This window comes from Heterocephalus glaber, unplaced genomic scaffold, assembly GCF_053883595.1.
Source record: "Heterocephalus glaber isolate CG9 unplaced genomic scaffold, H.glaber_assembly_v1.0 deba00001531, whole genome shotgun sequence".
Taxonomy (NCBI): Eukaryota; Metazoa; Chordata; class Mammalia; order Rodentia; family Bathyergidae; genus Heterocephalus; species Heterocephalus glaber.
In genome coordinates, this window is record NW_028258329.1 from 2741414 (window position 1) to 2759264 (window position 17851).

At 41.9% G+C, this 17851-nt stretch overlaps 1 protein-coding gene across 1 annotated transcript; it reads left to right on the top strand.

Annotated features, from left to right (window-relative positions):
- The first annotated feature begins 14653 nt into the window (after positions 1 to 14653).
- On the top strand, positions 14654 to 16350 carry Ndn (necdin, MAGE family member). The gene has a single exon (XM_004852640.3). The coding sequence runs from the start codon at positions 14806 to 14808 to the stop codon at positions 15781 to 15783; it is 978 nt and encodes a 325-aa protein (XP_004852697.1). The 5' UTR covers positions 14654 to 14805; the 3' UTR covers positions 15784 to 16350.
- The last annotated feature ends 1501 nt before the right edge of the window (positions 16351 to 17851 follow it).

The following is a 17851-nucleotide window of genomic DNA, read 5'->3' on the forward strand; positions in this document are numbered from 1 at the left end:
AAAATGTACAAATAAACTTAATGAAAAAAATAAGGAAATGAGATCAAAGACACAAAGAGATAAATGGAGAAATGAAGACTCATTTGAAGAACAAGGGTAGAAATGGGGCTTATTCTTCCACAAGCAAAATACTGTCATGAGCCCCCCTGACGTCTGGGCAAGAAGGGATACTCTCTCAAAGCTTTTGTGAGAACAAGACCACATCAACATCTGAATTTCAGGAAGCTGGCTACCAAGTCCATGAAAGAATAAACCTTTGTTGCTTGAAGCCATTCATTTGGTGGTCAATTTTTATAACATCTTTAATGATGCATGGGGAAGGTTTTAATTTCCTAAAATGTACTGTTCTCAGTGTGAAGAACAAACTGCAGAAGATAAACAAGTGGGAAGATACATGGGGAGCCTGCAGTGTAATCCAGGTGGAAACGAGCAGTTGATAGAGTTGTGTCATGTTGAGAGACAGGCAGCAACGCGTGATACGGAGAAAGTGAGAATTGCGTGGTTAATTGGATGGGAAAGATAAAGAAGAGCCAGAGGTATTCTCACGTTTTCCTTGGCCAAAAAATAAGATCTAGTGTGAAGTAGGGAACACCCTACAGAAGGTTTCAAGGGGGCACAAATGAAGTAGAGTATAATGTTGAACTTCAAGATAAATGCACAGTGAAGATTTCTCTTAGATGGCTGATAGTCAGTCTTAGAGCATAGAAGAAATAGCTTAGACTGGAGGCATGCATTTAGGACTCAGTGATATAGAGAGGAAAAGCTTCAAGCTCTGGGAGCTGGCATTGTTGAGACAACATAGGGCAAGGAGAGAAAAGATAAGACAAGAACACAAGAAACCTCAACTTGTGAGAAGTGACTGGAGAAATAGATACATTTAAGAAGATGTGGGCAGAGACTTCCTAGTTATCCCAGGAATCTAGGATGTATGGGGAGAATTCAGATCTCTATGGAGGAATAACTGTGGCTGTGTGTGCGTGTGTGTGTGTATGTGTGTCTGTGAGTGTGTGTGTATTCCCAGCATAAATAAAGAAGATAAAACTTTCCATCATAGATTAATTGGTCACAGATTTTTTGAGAACTTATATTAAATAGATTAATACCCTAAAAACCATAAAATACCAAACCATACAACATGAAAAAGATATTTTGAATAGGACTACAACAAATTTTCAAAAACTGAATCCATAGTTACAAATCACATGAAAAAGAAATCAACCACTGATGGTTTCACTAAAATGAAACAGCATTTAAAGAAGTAAAACCAGTGGTGCTGCACCTGCCTCACAAGAACAAGGTCGTGAGTTCAATCCTTGGTACCCAGAAAAAAAAAAAGAAGAAGTAAAACCAATGCTACACAATTGCTTCCAGAAAACTCAAGACAGGGAAACAGTGATTTTATGAGGTTATAATAATATCCTGATAACAGAACTAGAGGAAAGCATTACAATAAGAAACAGCTACAGACCAACATGCATGATGAGCATCTATATGAAAACTATTGACAAGATACTGGCAACTTAAATCTAGAAATGTGTAAAAACCGCTATACACGACAAACTTGAGTCTAATATCTTATCTAATAGAATTCACCTTAGAGAAGATTGTTTAAGATATGTTCCAGAAATAGATCCAGTGAGGAAGGTCGTAGGAAAATTTGGAAACAGGACTGATTACCTGGACCGACTAACATGTCCATATCTCCTCACTCATATGGCTTGTTATTTTTTGTGGTTATCAACTGAGAAAGGAGACATCAACAAAAGTGCTTTTAGCAATGTATGAGAATTATAGGGTTTTGCAAAATTCTGGGCTGCCTTACACCTCTCCCAGTGCTGAGGAGTAGAGCCACCCCCAGTCCAGAGGAGGTGAACCTTCCAGGCCACCATACCACAGCCCCCCACCAGCGATGAGGCACAGAACTGCTCCCAGCCCAGAGGAGGTGAACTTTCTGGGCTGGTGTACCACCACCTCAAGGGCCAAGGAGGTGAGCCTCATGGGCACCAGCAGCACACCTCCCCCCGCCCCCGTATTGAAATGAGAAGGTACTTAAACAAGTCTCAAAACCAAACTCCCAGATCACCTAAAGCAACCCCAAAGGGAAATGAGATGGAAAAATCTGATACTCAACAAGCTGTACTCCCTGAACTGGCAACAAAGGAGGATCTGGAAAAAATGAAATCAGAAATAACTTCTCAGATAACAGCAGAGATTGTGCCCATAGTGCAAGACATGATTAATAAGTCTAGAGAGGACACAGATAAGAAAATAGAGGAGCTGAGGAACATGATGGAATCCCAACATAGGAAACAAATGGAATCCATAAAACAGAAGCAAAATGATTTCCAGGAGATAAAAAACTCCACTGAAAGTTTACACAGCAGAACATGAGTTAGCGTGAGGACAGAATTTCAGATATAGAAAATAAGATTACAGTTAGTGACCAGGAAAAGAAAAATTTCTTCAAAAGAGTAAGGGACCATGAGAAATCAATCCAGCAGCTGCTAGATGATGCAAAGAAGAATAATATAAGACTGATCAGAGTCAATGAAGAAACAGGAGAGTGCAGACAACAAAAAAGAAAAACTTCACAGAAGTGATGGCAGAAAACTTCCCAAGCAGGGAGAAAGAACTTGACATACAGATAAGTGAGGCGTATAAGACTTCAACTAGCCTTGATCAAAAAAAAATCTATACATAGACATACAATAGTTAACATACCAGAAACCTAACAGAGGAACAAAATTCTACAAGCAGTTAGAGAAAAGAAACAAATCACATACAAAGGAAAGCCCATCAGAATCACAGCAGACTTCTCAATGCAAACCCTCAAGGCAAGAAGAGCTTGGAGTGACATATTTCAAACCTTAAAGGAAAACAGCCTCCAACCCACATCGATGTACCCTGCAAAACTATCTTTCAAAATTGATGGAGAAATAAGATACTTTCATGGCAAAGAGCACCTCAGGAACTTTGTGAATACGAAACAAGCACCCCCCAAAATTTTAGATATTATCCTAGGAATAGACAATGAGGATCACAACCCCAGGAAGCCCAGCAGAATGAATCTGTTGGGTGCAATAAGAAATTAAATGCAAACAGGGAGAATCCAAAAGAAAGAAAAAGTCATGACAATGGTAAGTCAATATGTATCAGTTATAACCATCAATATTAATGGTCTCAATTCACCAATCAAAAGAAATAGATTGGCAGAATGGGTCAAGAAGCAAGATCCATCAATATCCTGCATACAAAAAGAAAACCTAATTCAAAAGAAACTCATAGAAGAAACTCATAGACTGAAAGTTAAAGGGTAGAAAACAATACTCCATGTGACAGGAACCCGAAAAAAAGCAGGAGTAGCTACCCTCTTTGCAGATCAAGTGGATTTCAAACCAACACTGATGAAGAGAGACAAAGGACACTACATCCTTGTAAAGGGAACAATCCAACAAGAAGAGATAACAATCATAAATATCTATGCACCAAATACTTGTGCACCCAACTATATAAAACAAATAATAATGGACATGAAAAATCAAATAAGCACTAAAACAATAGTAGTGGTGGACCTCAATATCCCACTGTCACAAATAGACAGATCAACTAGACAAAAAATAAGCACAGAAATACTAGAACTCAATCAAACTCTTGAACAAATGAACTTCACAGATGTTTACAGAGTGTTCCACTCCACAAAATCAGAATACACGTTCTTTTCAGGTGCACATGGGTTGTTCTCCAAAATAGACCACATACTCACTCATAGAACATATTTAGGTAACTGCAAAGGAATTGCAGTTATTCCCTGTATATTATCAGACCATAGTGTGATGAAATTGGAGATCAATAGCAAAAGAAACTGCAAGAATTTCATAAACACATGGAAACTGAACAACACACTTCTGAATAACGAATGGGTCCAAAGGAAGTAAAAGAAGAAATCAAGTAGTTTCTACAATTAAATGACAATGACAATTCAACATATTGGAATCTATGGGACACAATGAAAGCAGTCTTATGAGGGAAATTAACAGCAGTGAATACACATATTATAAAAACAGAATGACCCCAATTAAACAATCTGATGCTGAACCTCAAGCTTCTAGAAAAAGAAGAGCAGGACAACCCCAAAGCTCATACAAGGGAGGAAATTATAAAGATCAGGGCAGGAATCGATGCAATGGAGACTAAGAGAATGATACAAAAAATGAATGAAGCTAAGAGTTGATTTTTCGAAAGAACAAACAAAATTGACAAACCCTTAGTCAACCTTGTCATAAAAAGGAAAGAAAAGGCCCAAATTCATGCAATAAGGAATGAAAAGGATGAAATCACAATGGACCTAGCAGAAATCCAGAGGATCGTCAATATCTATTTCGAGAACCTATACGTCAATAAGATGGAAAACACAGAAGAAATGGACAGATTCCTAGATATGTGTGAATCATCAAAGTTGAACGAAGATGATCTAAATACTCTAAACAACCCAATATCAACCAATGAAATTGAAAACATAATAAAAACTTACCAACTAAGAAAATCCCGGGTCCTGATGTCTTGACTGCTGAATTCTACAAGCCATTTGGAGATGAACTACTGCCACTACTGTTTAAATTCTTCAATGAAATTGAAAGGGAAGCAATACTCCCAAATTCATTCCTGGAAGCAAGCATCTCCTTGATCCCCAAAGCAGAGAAAGACTCAACTGAAAAAGAGAACTATAGGCCAATCTCACTAATGAACATAGATGCAAAAATCCTTAATAAGATACTGGCAAACAGAATGCAGAAGATCATCAAGAAGATCATACACCTTGACCAAGTGCGATTCGTCCCAGAGATGCAGGGATGGTTCAACATACAGAAATCAATCAATGTAATACACTATATCAACAGAGCCAAGGACAAAAAACATATGAACATCTGAATAGATGCAGTAAAAGTATTTGACAAAATCCAACATGCATTCGTGATAAAAACCCTACAAAACATTGGAATAGACAGTCTCTACCTCAATCTGATAAAAGCCATCTATGAAAAACCAACAGCCAATATCATACTAAATGGTCAAAACTGAAATCCTTCACACTAAAATCAGGAACAAGACAAGGATTTCCCCATCACCACTCCTGTTCAATATAGTCTTGGAAACATTAGTCATGGCAATTAGACAAGAGAAAGAAATAAAAGGAATAAAGATAGGAAATGAAGTCAAATTGTCATTATTTGCAGATGACATGCTACTCCATATAGAAGACCCCAAGAACTCCACCAAAAGTCTTCTAGACTTAATAACCAAATTCAGTAAACTAACTGGGTACAAGGTCAACACAAAAAAGTCAATAGCTTTCCTCTACATGAACAACAGACTCACTGAAATAGGGCAAACAATTCCCTTCACAATAGCATCCAAAAAAACTGAAATACCTAGGAATCAACTTAACAAAAGGAATCAAAGACCTCTTCTCTGACAACTGTTGCACTCTGAAAAGAGAGATTGCAGACGATATCAGAAAATGGAAAGACATCCCCTGCTCCTGGGTAGGATCAACATAGTGAAAATGGCCATACTTCCAAAACTGCTATATAGATTCAATGCAATCCAAATTGAAATTCGTGCAGCATACTTCACAGACCTTGAAAAAACAACCCAAAAATTCATTTGAAAAAAGAAGAGACCTAGAATAGCAAAAGCAATCCCAGGCAACAAGGACATGGCAGGGGGTATCACAACCACCAACTTGAAACTATACTACAAAGCTACTGTGATAAAAACAGCATGGTACTGGCAAAGAAACAGACCCGAGGACCAGTGGAACAGATTACAAGATGTAAAAATAACTCCAGACACACTCACTCAGCCACCTCATCTTTGAAAAAGGAGCCAAACACCCTCACAGGAGGAAAGATAGCCTCTTTAATAAATGGTGTTGGAAAAGCTGGATTTCAACCTGCCAAAGATTAAAACTAGAACTATATCTCTCACCATGTGCTAAACTAAAATTGAAATGGATTAAAGATCTAAATATTAAAACAGAAATGCTAAACTGGCTGGAAAAGAGGTTAGGTAGAACTCCTGAAGACATTGGTGTAGGAAAAGACTCTATGAACAAAACCTCAGTTGCCCGTGAACTAGCTCAAACAAGTGGGATCACTTCTTATTAAAAAGCTTCTGCACAGCAACAGAAACCACTAACAGTGTGAAGAGACACCCACAATGTGGGAAAATATTTTCACCTGCTGTTCCTCAAAGGTCTACTATCTAGAATCTATAAAGAACTTTAAAAAATCAGACCTCCGAAATTTAAAGACCCAATCCAGAAATTGGCATCTGAAATGAACAGACATTTCTCAGACAAAGTAGTAGAAATAACAAATAAATACATTAAAAAATGTTCAACATCACTGGTCATTTGAGAGATGCAAATGAAAACAACGCTGAGATTCCACCTCACCCCAGAAAGAATGGCTGTTATCATGAAATCAACCAATAACAAATGCTGGCAGGCTGTGGGGAAAGAGGAACCCTGCTCCACTGCTGATGGGAGTGTAGACTGGTGCAACCACTGTGAGAAATCAGTATGGAGATAACTCAAAGAACTAGGACTGGAAGTCCAATTTGACCCTGCTATTCCCCTGCTGGGGATCTTCCCCAGAGTATTAAAAGAATCATACCACAGTGATATATGTGCACCCATGTTCATAGCAACACAGTTTGTAATAGCTAAAACTTGGAAGCAACCCAATTGCCCATCAACTGGAGACTGGATAAAGAAAATGTGGATTTTTATATAATGGAGTACTTCTCAGCCATAAAAAATGAGAAATTAGAGACATTTATAGCTAAGTGGATGCACATTGAGGTGATACTCTTAAGTGAAATAAATAGGACACACATGTATAAATACCGAATAGTTTTAGTCTGAGAAACTGAAAGTGTAAATAAAGTCTAAAAGGTATAATAGATAATGTGAAATAGGAAGAAAAGGGGCAAAGGGGAAGGGGAAGTGGGAGGGGTAGAGGAAAGGAAAGAAGGGAATGGAATCAATATGAGAAAGTGAAAAAATGGAAACGAAGTCTTTGTAAATAGGGAGGAATGGAGGGGTTGAAGGGAGGGCAGGGGAATGGGGAAAAAATAAGAACCAAGAGAGATTATTTAAAGGTCCACATTTCCAATGATGAATGTCATTATATTGTATACCTAAAATGTACTAATAAAATTAATTTAAAAATTATATTTTGTTTTCCACTTTTCTTTTTCATTCTGCTGTGTCTGGAGGGCCTCCCTCCTCTCTCTCTCTCTCTCTCCTCTCTCTCTCTCTCTCTCTCTCTCTCTCTCTCTCTCTCTCTCTCTCTCTCTCTCTGTCTCCCTATCTATCTGGTGTAAGGAAGCTACCTCTGGGACACATATTACACTTACAAAAAAAATTACCCCACCTTCATGTCATGCTCAGACTTTTGAAAAACTCTTCCCTGGACTGTATCTCCAGGTGATGTTATTTACTCATTTTTAAACATTCCACCCCCAGCTTCAGCCCATGTCTCTTTCTTGACACTTATCTGTCTAGATTTCTTCTGGGTCTTTCTATTCTAACTCCCTTGGAATGTTCATCCCTTCTCTCCACATAATTTCAGAAAGTAGCATCTGCATATCTTAGCTACATTGCCCTGCCTGGTCACAGCCCCCTCTCAGACGGAGTTCACATTGTTCGGTTAGTCACAGTCTCCCCTCAGCTTCCTAATGATGCCCATGTTTCTGGAATTCCAATTGAGTATCAGTTCCTTTTGTCCCATTTTCTGTGATACTATCACTGTTCCCGCTTCTTTTCTTATTTGTGGCTTTTTTTTCTGCACAATTTCCTTTCCACGTAGATTAAGAAAACCGAACCTCTTCTTTTCAGGCATGACACCTGACACCGTGTTTAATAAATAGTTACAAGGGAGGGTGGAATGCAGATCACCACTCTCCCTCACATGGCTTCCTGGGAAGGGATTGCTACCTGGTCCCTCCACCTCTACGTGTTCACCCATCGGAGTCTTACCTCTCCATCCTGGAGACCTTTTGGGAGATGTTGGAGGCCTCCTCATTCTTCTAATGTCAGAAAACAACCTTAAGGCCTCCTATTTCAGTGAGAGTGGTTGGCTTCATATGGATAAGTGTGAGCAGTGTCCCCCGAGAGGCTGGACAGGATGTGTGTCTGGACAGCTGTGGACAGCAGCCCTGCCCTGTCCTGGATTCCTATTCCTTTCTAACTAAAGGAGGCCCTGCTGACAAATAGTCCTGATGCCACTGGTTTCTCCCTCAGACTTAGCAACTTGCCTACAATGCAAAATTTCAAACACCATCCTCAGTAATATTTGCTGAATGTATTCAAGAGAGTTCTCTGTTTCAGTTCCTTAGCCTGAGAAACCATTTGAGGCCTGTTGAGGACCTCCAAGGTGAAGGCTTCTGGTTATGTGAACAGGAAAGAGCCAGGAGGCTTCACATTTCATCCAGGGCCCCTGGGCCCCTGCCCTGTGAGCATACGCACTGTCCGAGGAGGCCCTGGGGTGGACCCCTTCCCCTGCTCACTATAGAAACCAATGCCAGGATTCTTCCTATCCCAGAGACTGCCAAGAACAGCCTCCTCCACAGCTGTGTAATCTGTTCCACATTACAGATTTTGAAGTAACCCACCAGAAACAATGTCTGCTGCAAAATATTTTAAATTATAACATCTCTATAAACTTTCTGCATCCATGGAACTTCTGCTTAGACAAACTCAGCTTAATGAGTTTCCCTTCCTGAGCCTCTGAGGAGAGCTATTATTGTGTGCTTCAAACCTTTGGTTTTAAGTTTCTGAATCTCAGAGGACTTATTTTCCATATCCAGTACTGTCCACCCTAGAGCAAGTGAGTTTATCTCCAGCACTCTCAGGCCTCTGGCAGAGTTCCAGCTCAAACTTTGCCCATCTTATATCACTTAATTGATTTTACACAAATACTGGTTACCTCTTCTCTCCCACAGTCATTGGCCATTTCCCTTATTGTTCTGAACATCAACCTCTCTGGTTTAGGGGTCAGAACCTTCTTAGATAGCTATACACTACTGATAACTCTCTGGACACATGTATGAGTGTGCTTTCCCCTTTTAAAGGATATTCTGAGCTTTATTTCATACATTCACTCCACACACCTCAGTTCCCTTGTTATTTGTGGGGGTATTGGCCACAGGTATGTATGAGACAGATATGCACAGGTGAAGGATTTTGGAGCCACACACCCAAAACCTCCTGGAATGCACAGTTAGAGATTAAAAGAGAGCCTACAGGGCCACAAGTCCAAGTAGGATCAAAATTCATTGCCTTTAGGAATGAATGTTCTGGCCCTCATCCTCCCCATACTCTGATTTATTTCTTAGACTGGCCCTAAAGCCAGTTATATAACAGGCCACCTGACCTTATCCTGTCCTTCTGTCCCCTGCATAAACTCCCCTGCTTAAACTCCTGCACTGACATCTTTCCTTGCTCCCTGGTTCTATCAATACATAGCCACAGAGGCTTCAGTGCTGGTCTGTCTTTCTGAGACCCTCTCATGCTGAGGGTTCACAGTTAAGGGCAGCCCCTCTGGGCCTTCTTGGAGTTTGAATTGGATGTTGACTCTGAGTAGGCTCTCATCCTTTGTGCCATGCCACGGCCATGAACTGTGACAAAGTGGTGCCCTGTGTGAGGAATAAGTTGTTGCTGCAACTCAGTGAAAGAAGATTGATTTCCCAAAGCCTGGAAAAAGAACAAGGATGCGTCTGGCTCTTCATCCAGGTAAGGGAACAAAGGCAGCCATGGGATAGGCTGACACATATGAGTTTGTTTGCTCTTCTTTTTGCTCTTTTATTGTTTTCATATGGTATGGATCAAGCTTTATCCAAAGAGAAAAAGCAATTTAAGCAACATTTACAAAGTCTTTTAAAGACAGCTGGATGTAATGTTTCTGAACCTTAACTTATTAAATTATTGATAGTTATTAGATAACAATGTACATGGTTTCCTCTGGAGGACAGCCTGGAGGTGGAGGACTGGGAACATGTGGGCAGAAAATCGAGACAGTCTTTAGGTCCTGTAAAAGCTGTACACCTTGCTATCTGACATCTTTGCAGGATCACTATTCAATCTACTCCAGCAAAGGAAGTTCCCCTAAAACAGCTTTCTCTTCCTCCCTCGGCTGCCTCTGAGAGTCTCCTTCTGCCTCCGACCCCCTAAAGAGAAGTAGGGAATAATACCATATGCCAGTTGGACTTGTTTTTTAAAAAATAGAAGTAGGCATACTACCATATGCCAATTGGACTTGTTTTAAAAAAAATAGAAAAAGAAAATAAAAATACAAGAAAAATGGAAAAAGGAAAGGAATATATTTTTTTAAGAGAAAGCTAAAGACAACAAAAGTCAAGCCAACAAGTTATGATAAAGTGGGACCGATTTATGAGGAAAAGGGAACCGCCATCAGTATATTTTACAAAGGCTCAAATACACACATATCTGAGCCCAAAACTATAAAGCTTAGAGGAGTGTCTCCAATCTGTCCTATGATTTTCTTTCCCTCTCTCTCTCTCTCTCTCTCTCTCTCTCTCTCTCTCATTCTCTCTCAGAAAAGTTAAAAAGGAGTCATTCAGGTTCTTTGATAATTGGTTTTCTGCTTGGCAAAGTGGTTGAGATTAATTGTAGCTTTTGTCTTTGAAGGCATGTTTTGCTAAGGAGTGGAGATCCACCCTGAAAAAGTTTTTGGTCTTGGTTGTCTTTCTGCCCTTGAGATGGTTGGGATTTGGTTCTTCGTGCTCTGGAGCAGTTTTCTTCTCTGTTGCTGCTGCATTTGGGACCAGGTTTCCCTCTATCTGTGACCCTTCCAGAGTGAAAATGACCTTCACTTTTCTCTGGGCCATATTCTTAACAACTTTGACATTCAGACTCTCAAAGAATAGTTCAAAATTATCAGCCTTTCTACCCTTAGAAAGAACTGGGAATTAGATTCTTTCACTTCCCTCTTGCTTCAGGAAGGCTGTTCTAGGAGTTTTGGGGAATGTGGCTCCAAAATTACTTCTGTGTACCCATTTTACATGTACCTCTGGGCAATGCCCCCACAGTTATTCAATTTCTTCTTGGCTGGAAGAATGAGTCTCATCACAAGAACTTTCCTCGGCAAGAAGATACCACTTCAACAAGGGCTTCAAGGGTGAAAAGTACCACACTTTACCCTGTGCTTGGTTTGAATCTCAGCTCCAAGGCTTTAAATTCTCTAACCATAACCCTTCAATGAGGTTCTAATCTACAGGAGTGATACTGTATTAGACAATGCTTCTGTCAAAAGTAAAGAGTGATGTGAGCCGAAGTGATGGTAGTATCTGACATTTTGATGGCAGTTTCACTAAAGTGTGGTCCAGATAGGAATTCAGCTGTGCAGCTCAGCCCAGCCTAAGCAGTTTCCTAGTGGGGGCTCTGCCATCCCACTTTAGTAGTGAACAGTTTTTACAGCTGCTCAACTCACACTTGAGATTTAATTTCCAGAGTCCATTAAGTCTAGGATGGTGCAATGTGAGAGTGTGTTTTAGTGTGTGTGGCAATGGGTCCTCATGCACAGTAGGCAATTGCTCTACCAGTGAGCAACACCCAAGTCTCAGCAGTACAATTTTAATAATGTTACAACATCAACAAGAACAACCCATGGCCAAACCTGAGTTCATATTCAATAGTAGGTTTGAACATTTTCATTATTAAAAATATATTAAATGAATTTTAAAAATTCATACCAATATTTAGAAAATAACAAATACCCAAATCAAATAAAGGAGAAGACAATCTATGAAGTTGAGTTATACAAGAAACTCAACATATACAATTTTTTTTTGAGACAGGGTCTCAGTACATAATTCAGTCTGCCCTTGAACTCATTATGTATGCCAGGCTGGCCTTGAATTTTCGACAATATTCCTGCCTTAGCTTTCTGAGTGCTGGGGTTATAGGCATGTGCCACTGCACCTGGCCCAAAATATGAATAATATAAGAGCAAAATAAAAGACAGATGACAGGAAACAGAGGGCTAGACCATTTTGAAATGGAAACAGGATCTAGAGATGGAGATGGAGGGAGAGAGGAGGAGAGGAGAAAGGGAAGTCAAAAGGATCAAGATGTGACACTCATATGCACCAACTTCCCACAATGTACGAATTCATTGTATACTGTAGACATGTATTAATAAAACGTTTTAAAAAGAGTGTAATTTACACATTTCTGGAAAGCATACTCAAAGAAAGTGGTAGATGTCAATAAATCAAAGAAGAGAAAAGATGAGGGAAGAAGACAAGGAAGAAGAAGCAGAGGAGGAAGGAGAAGAGGAGAAGAGAGAAGAAGAAGAGGTGGGAAAGGAGGGGAACTGCATCAAATTGGGACAAATCTGAATAAAATCTAGGAATGTTCCTGGTGAAATGGGAAATTATGAAGTCTTCTTGGATGGACTGGTGTAGGAAAGGGATTTCTAAAGTTGACAAACCCCATGAAACAACATAGAAACCTCTCAAATAAACCACTGTGAAGGAAAGTAAAGTGAGAAATTAAAAAGAGAACAAATTTGAGCTTCCCGAATGGTCCAAAACTCTGAAATTCTAAGTGGTCCAAAATTTAAAAGTTTCTGAGTACCCACACGACATCACAAATGGAAAATTCCACACATGAACTCACACAACAGATCACAGCCAAAACGCAGGAGCACTAAAAATGTACAAGACCCAGGCTATGTGTATAATATGTGCATGCAACATAAACCTACTTCATGCTTACACTCCGGTCTGACCCCTGGGATGCCATTATGTATCTGTACATGTGCCAAAATCTGAAAAAAAAATCAGAAACTCAAAGCAATTCCTGTGCCAAGCGCTAAAAGCATGGAATTCTGAACGTGTGTAAACAAATGAAGTGAGGACTCCAGAAATGACAAGACAATATTTAAAATATGCTTTCTGCCTGGGACAGCCTCAAGACAGCACTTGTAAGAAAATACGGAATTTTGGAAAGCTAAGAAGAGCTGAATGGCCACATCAGCTCAGACCAGGGATGCTAATCAGCCTCAAGACCCCTGGTCCCAGAGGTGCCAACAATAACTCCTTTTCTGAGGTGCTGCAGCGAGGACCATAGCTGCACTCACTGCATATCTGTTTATATTCAGGAAACATAGTCACCAATATGTTGTATTTCATGTGTCTGTTCATCTAAGAGAGCTGCCAGATATTATCAATAGGTCCTATGTTAAAAAAAAATCTTGGGAAGTATATGGATGTGTTTGCAACACAGGAATAGTCGATTGCTGGCAAAAAAAAAAAAAAGAAAAAGAAAAGAAAAAGAAGGAGAAGGAGAAGGAAAAGGAGAAGAAGAATTCTATCAGGAGGAGTTCTATCAGAAGGAGGGGTGTTTCCACAGAGTGGAGACAGCAGCAGTAATTATGAGAAGCAGGGCTCAGACAAACAAGGAAAAGGCATTATTATATAAGTTGTGTTAATAAACATAACAATCTTTGTTTGACAGAATCAGTGGAAAAATTAATATTGAAGTGACCCAAAGTCAGTGGAAAATCACAGTCCATAAATATGAAAACACCAATGAAGTAACCTAAGCTGTCTGTATTTCTATCTTTAAATAGTATTGAGCCATAAAAGAAGAACAATATCATTTGTGGCAAAATGGATGAATCTGGAGGATGTAATGCTAAGTGAAAAAGTCCAGGTATAGAAAGATAAATATTTCAGAATTCTGTTCATCTGTAAAAACTAAGTAAGTTGATTTTATAGAAGTAGAAAATACAGTAGTCATGGCCAGAGGATGGAAAGGTTAGTGCAGAGGGAGAATAGAGAAATTACTTATCAGGGACAAAAATACAGTTAGGAGGAGTAGTATTTAGTGTCCTATCATGCAGTGGCATGACTGTAGTTAAAAATAATTTGTATATTCTAAAACAGGGAAAAGAAAGGATTTTGAATTAATCCTAACACAAAGAAATGATAAATGTTTGAGGTAATGGATATGCTAATTACCCCAATATGATACATTGTATACATGTATTGAAATACACTCTTCCCTATAAATATGTATAATTATTACGGGTCAGTCGGGTTTTTTTAATTTTAAAGGTCCAATAACTAGTCTATTAACTTCAAAGAATTTAAGTTTCGCATGGATTGATAAAGAATTTGCCCAACTGCCTTTCGCATTTCCTTTAAATGTATAAACACTCAGTAGAAGAGGACTCCATCGATTTTTATTAGTTTTTTCCCAACATTCCAGTCTCAGATATCTTTACAATGTAGCATTTTCTTGAGCAATCTCAACTGTTTTTCCCATAGGAAACCAAGTTTACAAGTTTCCGTGGGATTTTCAGTCCTAACTTGATTCTGGGTATTTCTTGGTGAGCTTTTCCTAAGAAATTAGACCTCACCAGATCAAAAACTTGGAGAGAATTTTGATCCTTAGCCATGATCTGTCTGCAGGCCCCCCGCCTCTTTCGGCTCTTCCCCACGACTTCTCAGCACCAGGAGGGGACCCGAGCGACCCCGGGGAGTCTCCCCTCTGCAGACCCTCCCCTGGGCGCGCAGCCCCGCCCCTCCCCTCCCGCCCGGCTGGCCCGACCCACGGACGCGCAGGCGCACTATATATCTTGAGCCACCGGCCCGGCGCTGCGGAAGGCGCTGCGCTGGGCTCCTCGCACTTCCTCTCCAGGAGTCTGCAGGGATCGCCAGTTCCAGAAGCTCCAGTTCGCGGAGGCCTTGCCCTGGTCAGACGGCGCAGAGATGTCGGAGCAAAGTAAGGACCCGAGCAACCCCAACTTTGCGGGCGAGGCCCCCAGGCCCGGGCCGCTGGGCAACCTTGGGGGGGCGGTGATAGACCCTCTGCTCGCTTCGCCCACCGCGCTCCTCACCCCGCCTCCGAGCCCTCCTGCAGGCCCGATGCCCTCGCCGCCACCGCCGCCGCCGCCCCAGGCCGAGATGGAGGAGGTGGACCCGAAGATTGTGCAGCAGGCCGCCGAGGAGGGCTTGGTCTGCCAGCCCCAGAGCGCGCCCCAGCCCGGCCCCGCGCCGCCCGCCCCGGCCCAGCTGGTGCAGAAGGCGCACGAGCTCATGTGGTATGTGCTGGTCAAGGAGCAGAGGAAGATGGTCATCTGGTTTCCAGACATGGTGAAGGATGTCATCGGCAGCTACAAGAAGTGGTGCAGAAGCATCCTCAGGCGCACCAGCCTCATCCTCGCCAGAGTTTTCGGGTTGCACCTGAGGCTGGTCAGCCTGCACACGATGGAGTTCGCGCTGGTCAAAGCCCTCGACCCCGAGGAGCTGGACAGGATGGCGTTGAACAACCGCATGCCCATGACGGGCCTCCTGCTCATGATCCTGAGCCTCATCTACGTGAAGGGCCGAGGCGCCAGGGAGAGCGCCGTCTGGAACGTGCTGCGCATCCTGGGGCTTCGGCCCTGGAAGAAGCACTCCACCTTCGGGGACGTGAGGAAGCTCATCACGGAGGAGTTCGTCCAGCAGAATTACCTGAAGTACCGGCGCATCCCCTACGTGGAGCCTCCCGAGTACGAGTTCTTCTGGGGCTCCAGAGCCAGCCAGGAAATCACCAAGATGCAGATCATGCTGTTCCTGGCCAGGGTCTTTAAGAAAGACCCCCAGGCCTGGCCCTCCCGATACAGAGAAGCTCTGGAGGAGGCCAGAGTCCTGCGGGAGGCGCGCCTCGCTGCCTCCTGCCCCTGCAGCAGTGTCTCCGAAGACTAGCGAGGTCTGGAGGCAGATTCAGAGTTTCTGAGCCTCACCAGGGCTGTGAAAGGGTGGGGCGGATCAGTAGTGCATTCAGAATTTACAGCGCAGTATATCATGTGTAACTTTAAAGTTTTCAGTATCGTGCTTTTATACCTTCACTGCAACATTGTATTCATTTGGGCACTGTTAAGTAGTGTTTAGGATTTATGCATGTTTGTTTATAATGAGTTCAGTTGGTGCTTTCGCTTTTGTGCTTTCTTGAAATTTTTGTACCAGAGATGTGCTAAACTTACGAAGTACATTGTAAAATTCCCCACCGTGTTCTTTATATGGGACCAATGATGTGTACTGGAATAGAGTTCTTCTGGAGAGTTGGGAAGAACTCACAGGAAAGCGGGCCTGACCAAGAGAAAAGTCGAGGCCCCTCTCAGTGACCTCACTGGGCACAGGAAATATCCATTGGGAGTGAACTGTTTTGGACTGGAAAGGTCTCCATGTGGGCACTTGGCACGCTTCACTGCACATGTATACAACCTCCCTATGAATAAGCTGTACACATTAAAGATTCTTGTGATACAATCATTTCTGGAAGTGTACTTTGTCTTGTTAACCAAGGAGTGTGGGTGGGAATGCTGGCAAGAGTTCGCCATTGTGCACATATTATAACTCCTAATAGGATGGGAAAGTTGTTACTCATGAGTACCCATAATGGGTGAAGTTGGTAGGTTTATGTAACCTGTGTTCATAAAAAATAATAAAAAAAAAACTTTGGCACATAATAGAAAGGTCTAAGAACAAACAAAAATGCCCCATCATCACATTACATGGAAATAGCTGATACTATTTAGATAATTTCTTTCAGGGAGAGGAGCTAGTTCCTCACCTGGACCTTTGTGGTCCAGCAGTCTCTGAGTGTCAGTGGGCCATGAGGTCACCTTGAGAAGGTGAAGTGGGATGAGGGCGGGGGTGAAGGACAATGACTGGAGAGAAATCTCATTATGATGCTTTTAGTCCTGCAAAAGGGAAGGGAGAAAAGGGGAGCTTTAATAAGACCTGAAATCTTTTAGTCTCTGAGAGTGACAGAGGCCATTTGACCAAAGCTAGCGACTTTTCTGGGCAAGGTGGATAAAAGAGGAACACATGTGTGGCATCATGCCCCAAAGAAGTAAACTGGGGGTCATATTTGGGTGAGGAAATTATAATGAATTAGGAGCTGGAATCCCTAACACTTAGTAGATTTGTGCAGGTTCTGAAAATGTCATGAGGTCTTTCATGGGAGAGGGGGTGGGGACATTTCTGCAATAACCCGAGTAGAGGACACATGGCTTTGACAAGACCTCTTACACGGAGCCAATGTGTGTCTCACACGTTTAATTGTTGAGAAATCTTACTCACCTCCCCAAACCATATCAAACCAAATCAAAACATACCTGCCCCTTTTAATTTAAAACGAGGGTGCTATCCAAGGTGTTCCACTTCTGCATCCAGGCCACGGTCGTCATTTTTGCCCTGACGTGGTACCAGTCATTTCCCCTAATGCCCTCACTACGGATGCACACTTTGCAGCAACTCTAAGCTCTGTACACTTCCTGCAGTCAGACCCAGAACATGCCAAGCACAGTCCAGAATCACCTCCCTCTCTGCCACAAGACACAGAGAGCTACTCTCTAAGTGACCAGGGCCACTGACAGCCTCCAGCCATGCGGCAGAGGACCAAACCTTTGCTGCAGGACAAGACTGCCAGAAATGAGGGGCTGTCCCGACCAGGCACAGGGTGCAGGGCTTCTCCACAGCAGTGCTGTTCTGGAGACAGCCAGGCTTAGAAGAGGTGTGAATTTAATTTTTGCCACCTGGTCCTGAAGAGACAACAGCTTGGGGTATGGGAGGAAGCACTGAGCATCTCGCTTAGATTTTCATTCTGTGCACTAAATTAAAATATTTTCCAAATGGTTCTCCTGTAAGGAGCTGGGATGGGCCATTCAGGAAAGGGTCAGAGGACTGATCCATGTTCTCATCTATGGTAGCAGTGTGTTGACACCTAGACTGATATGGTGGGGAAAGATTTTCCTAATTTCTTGTAATG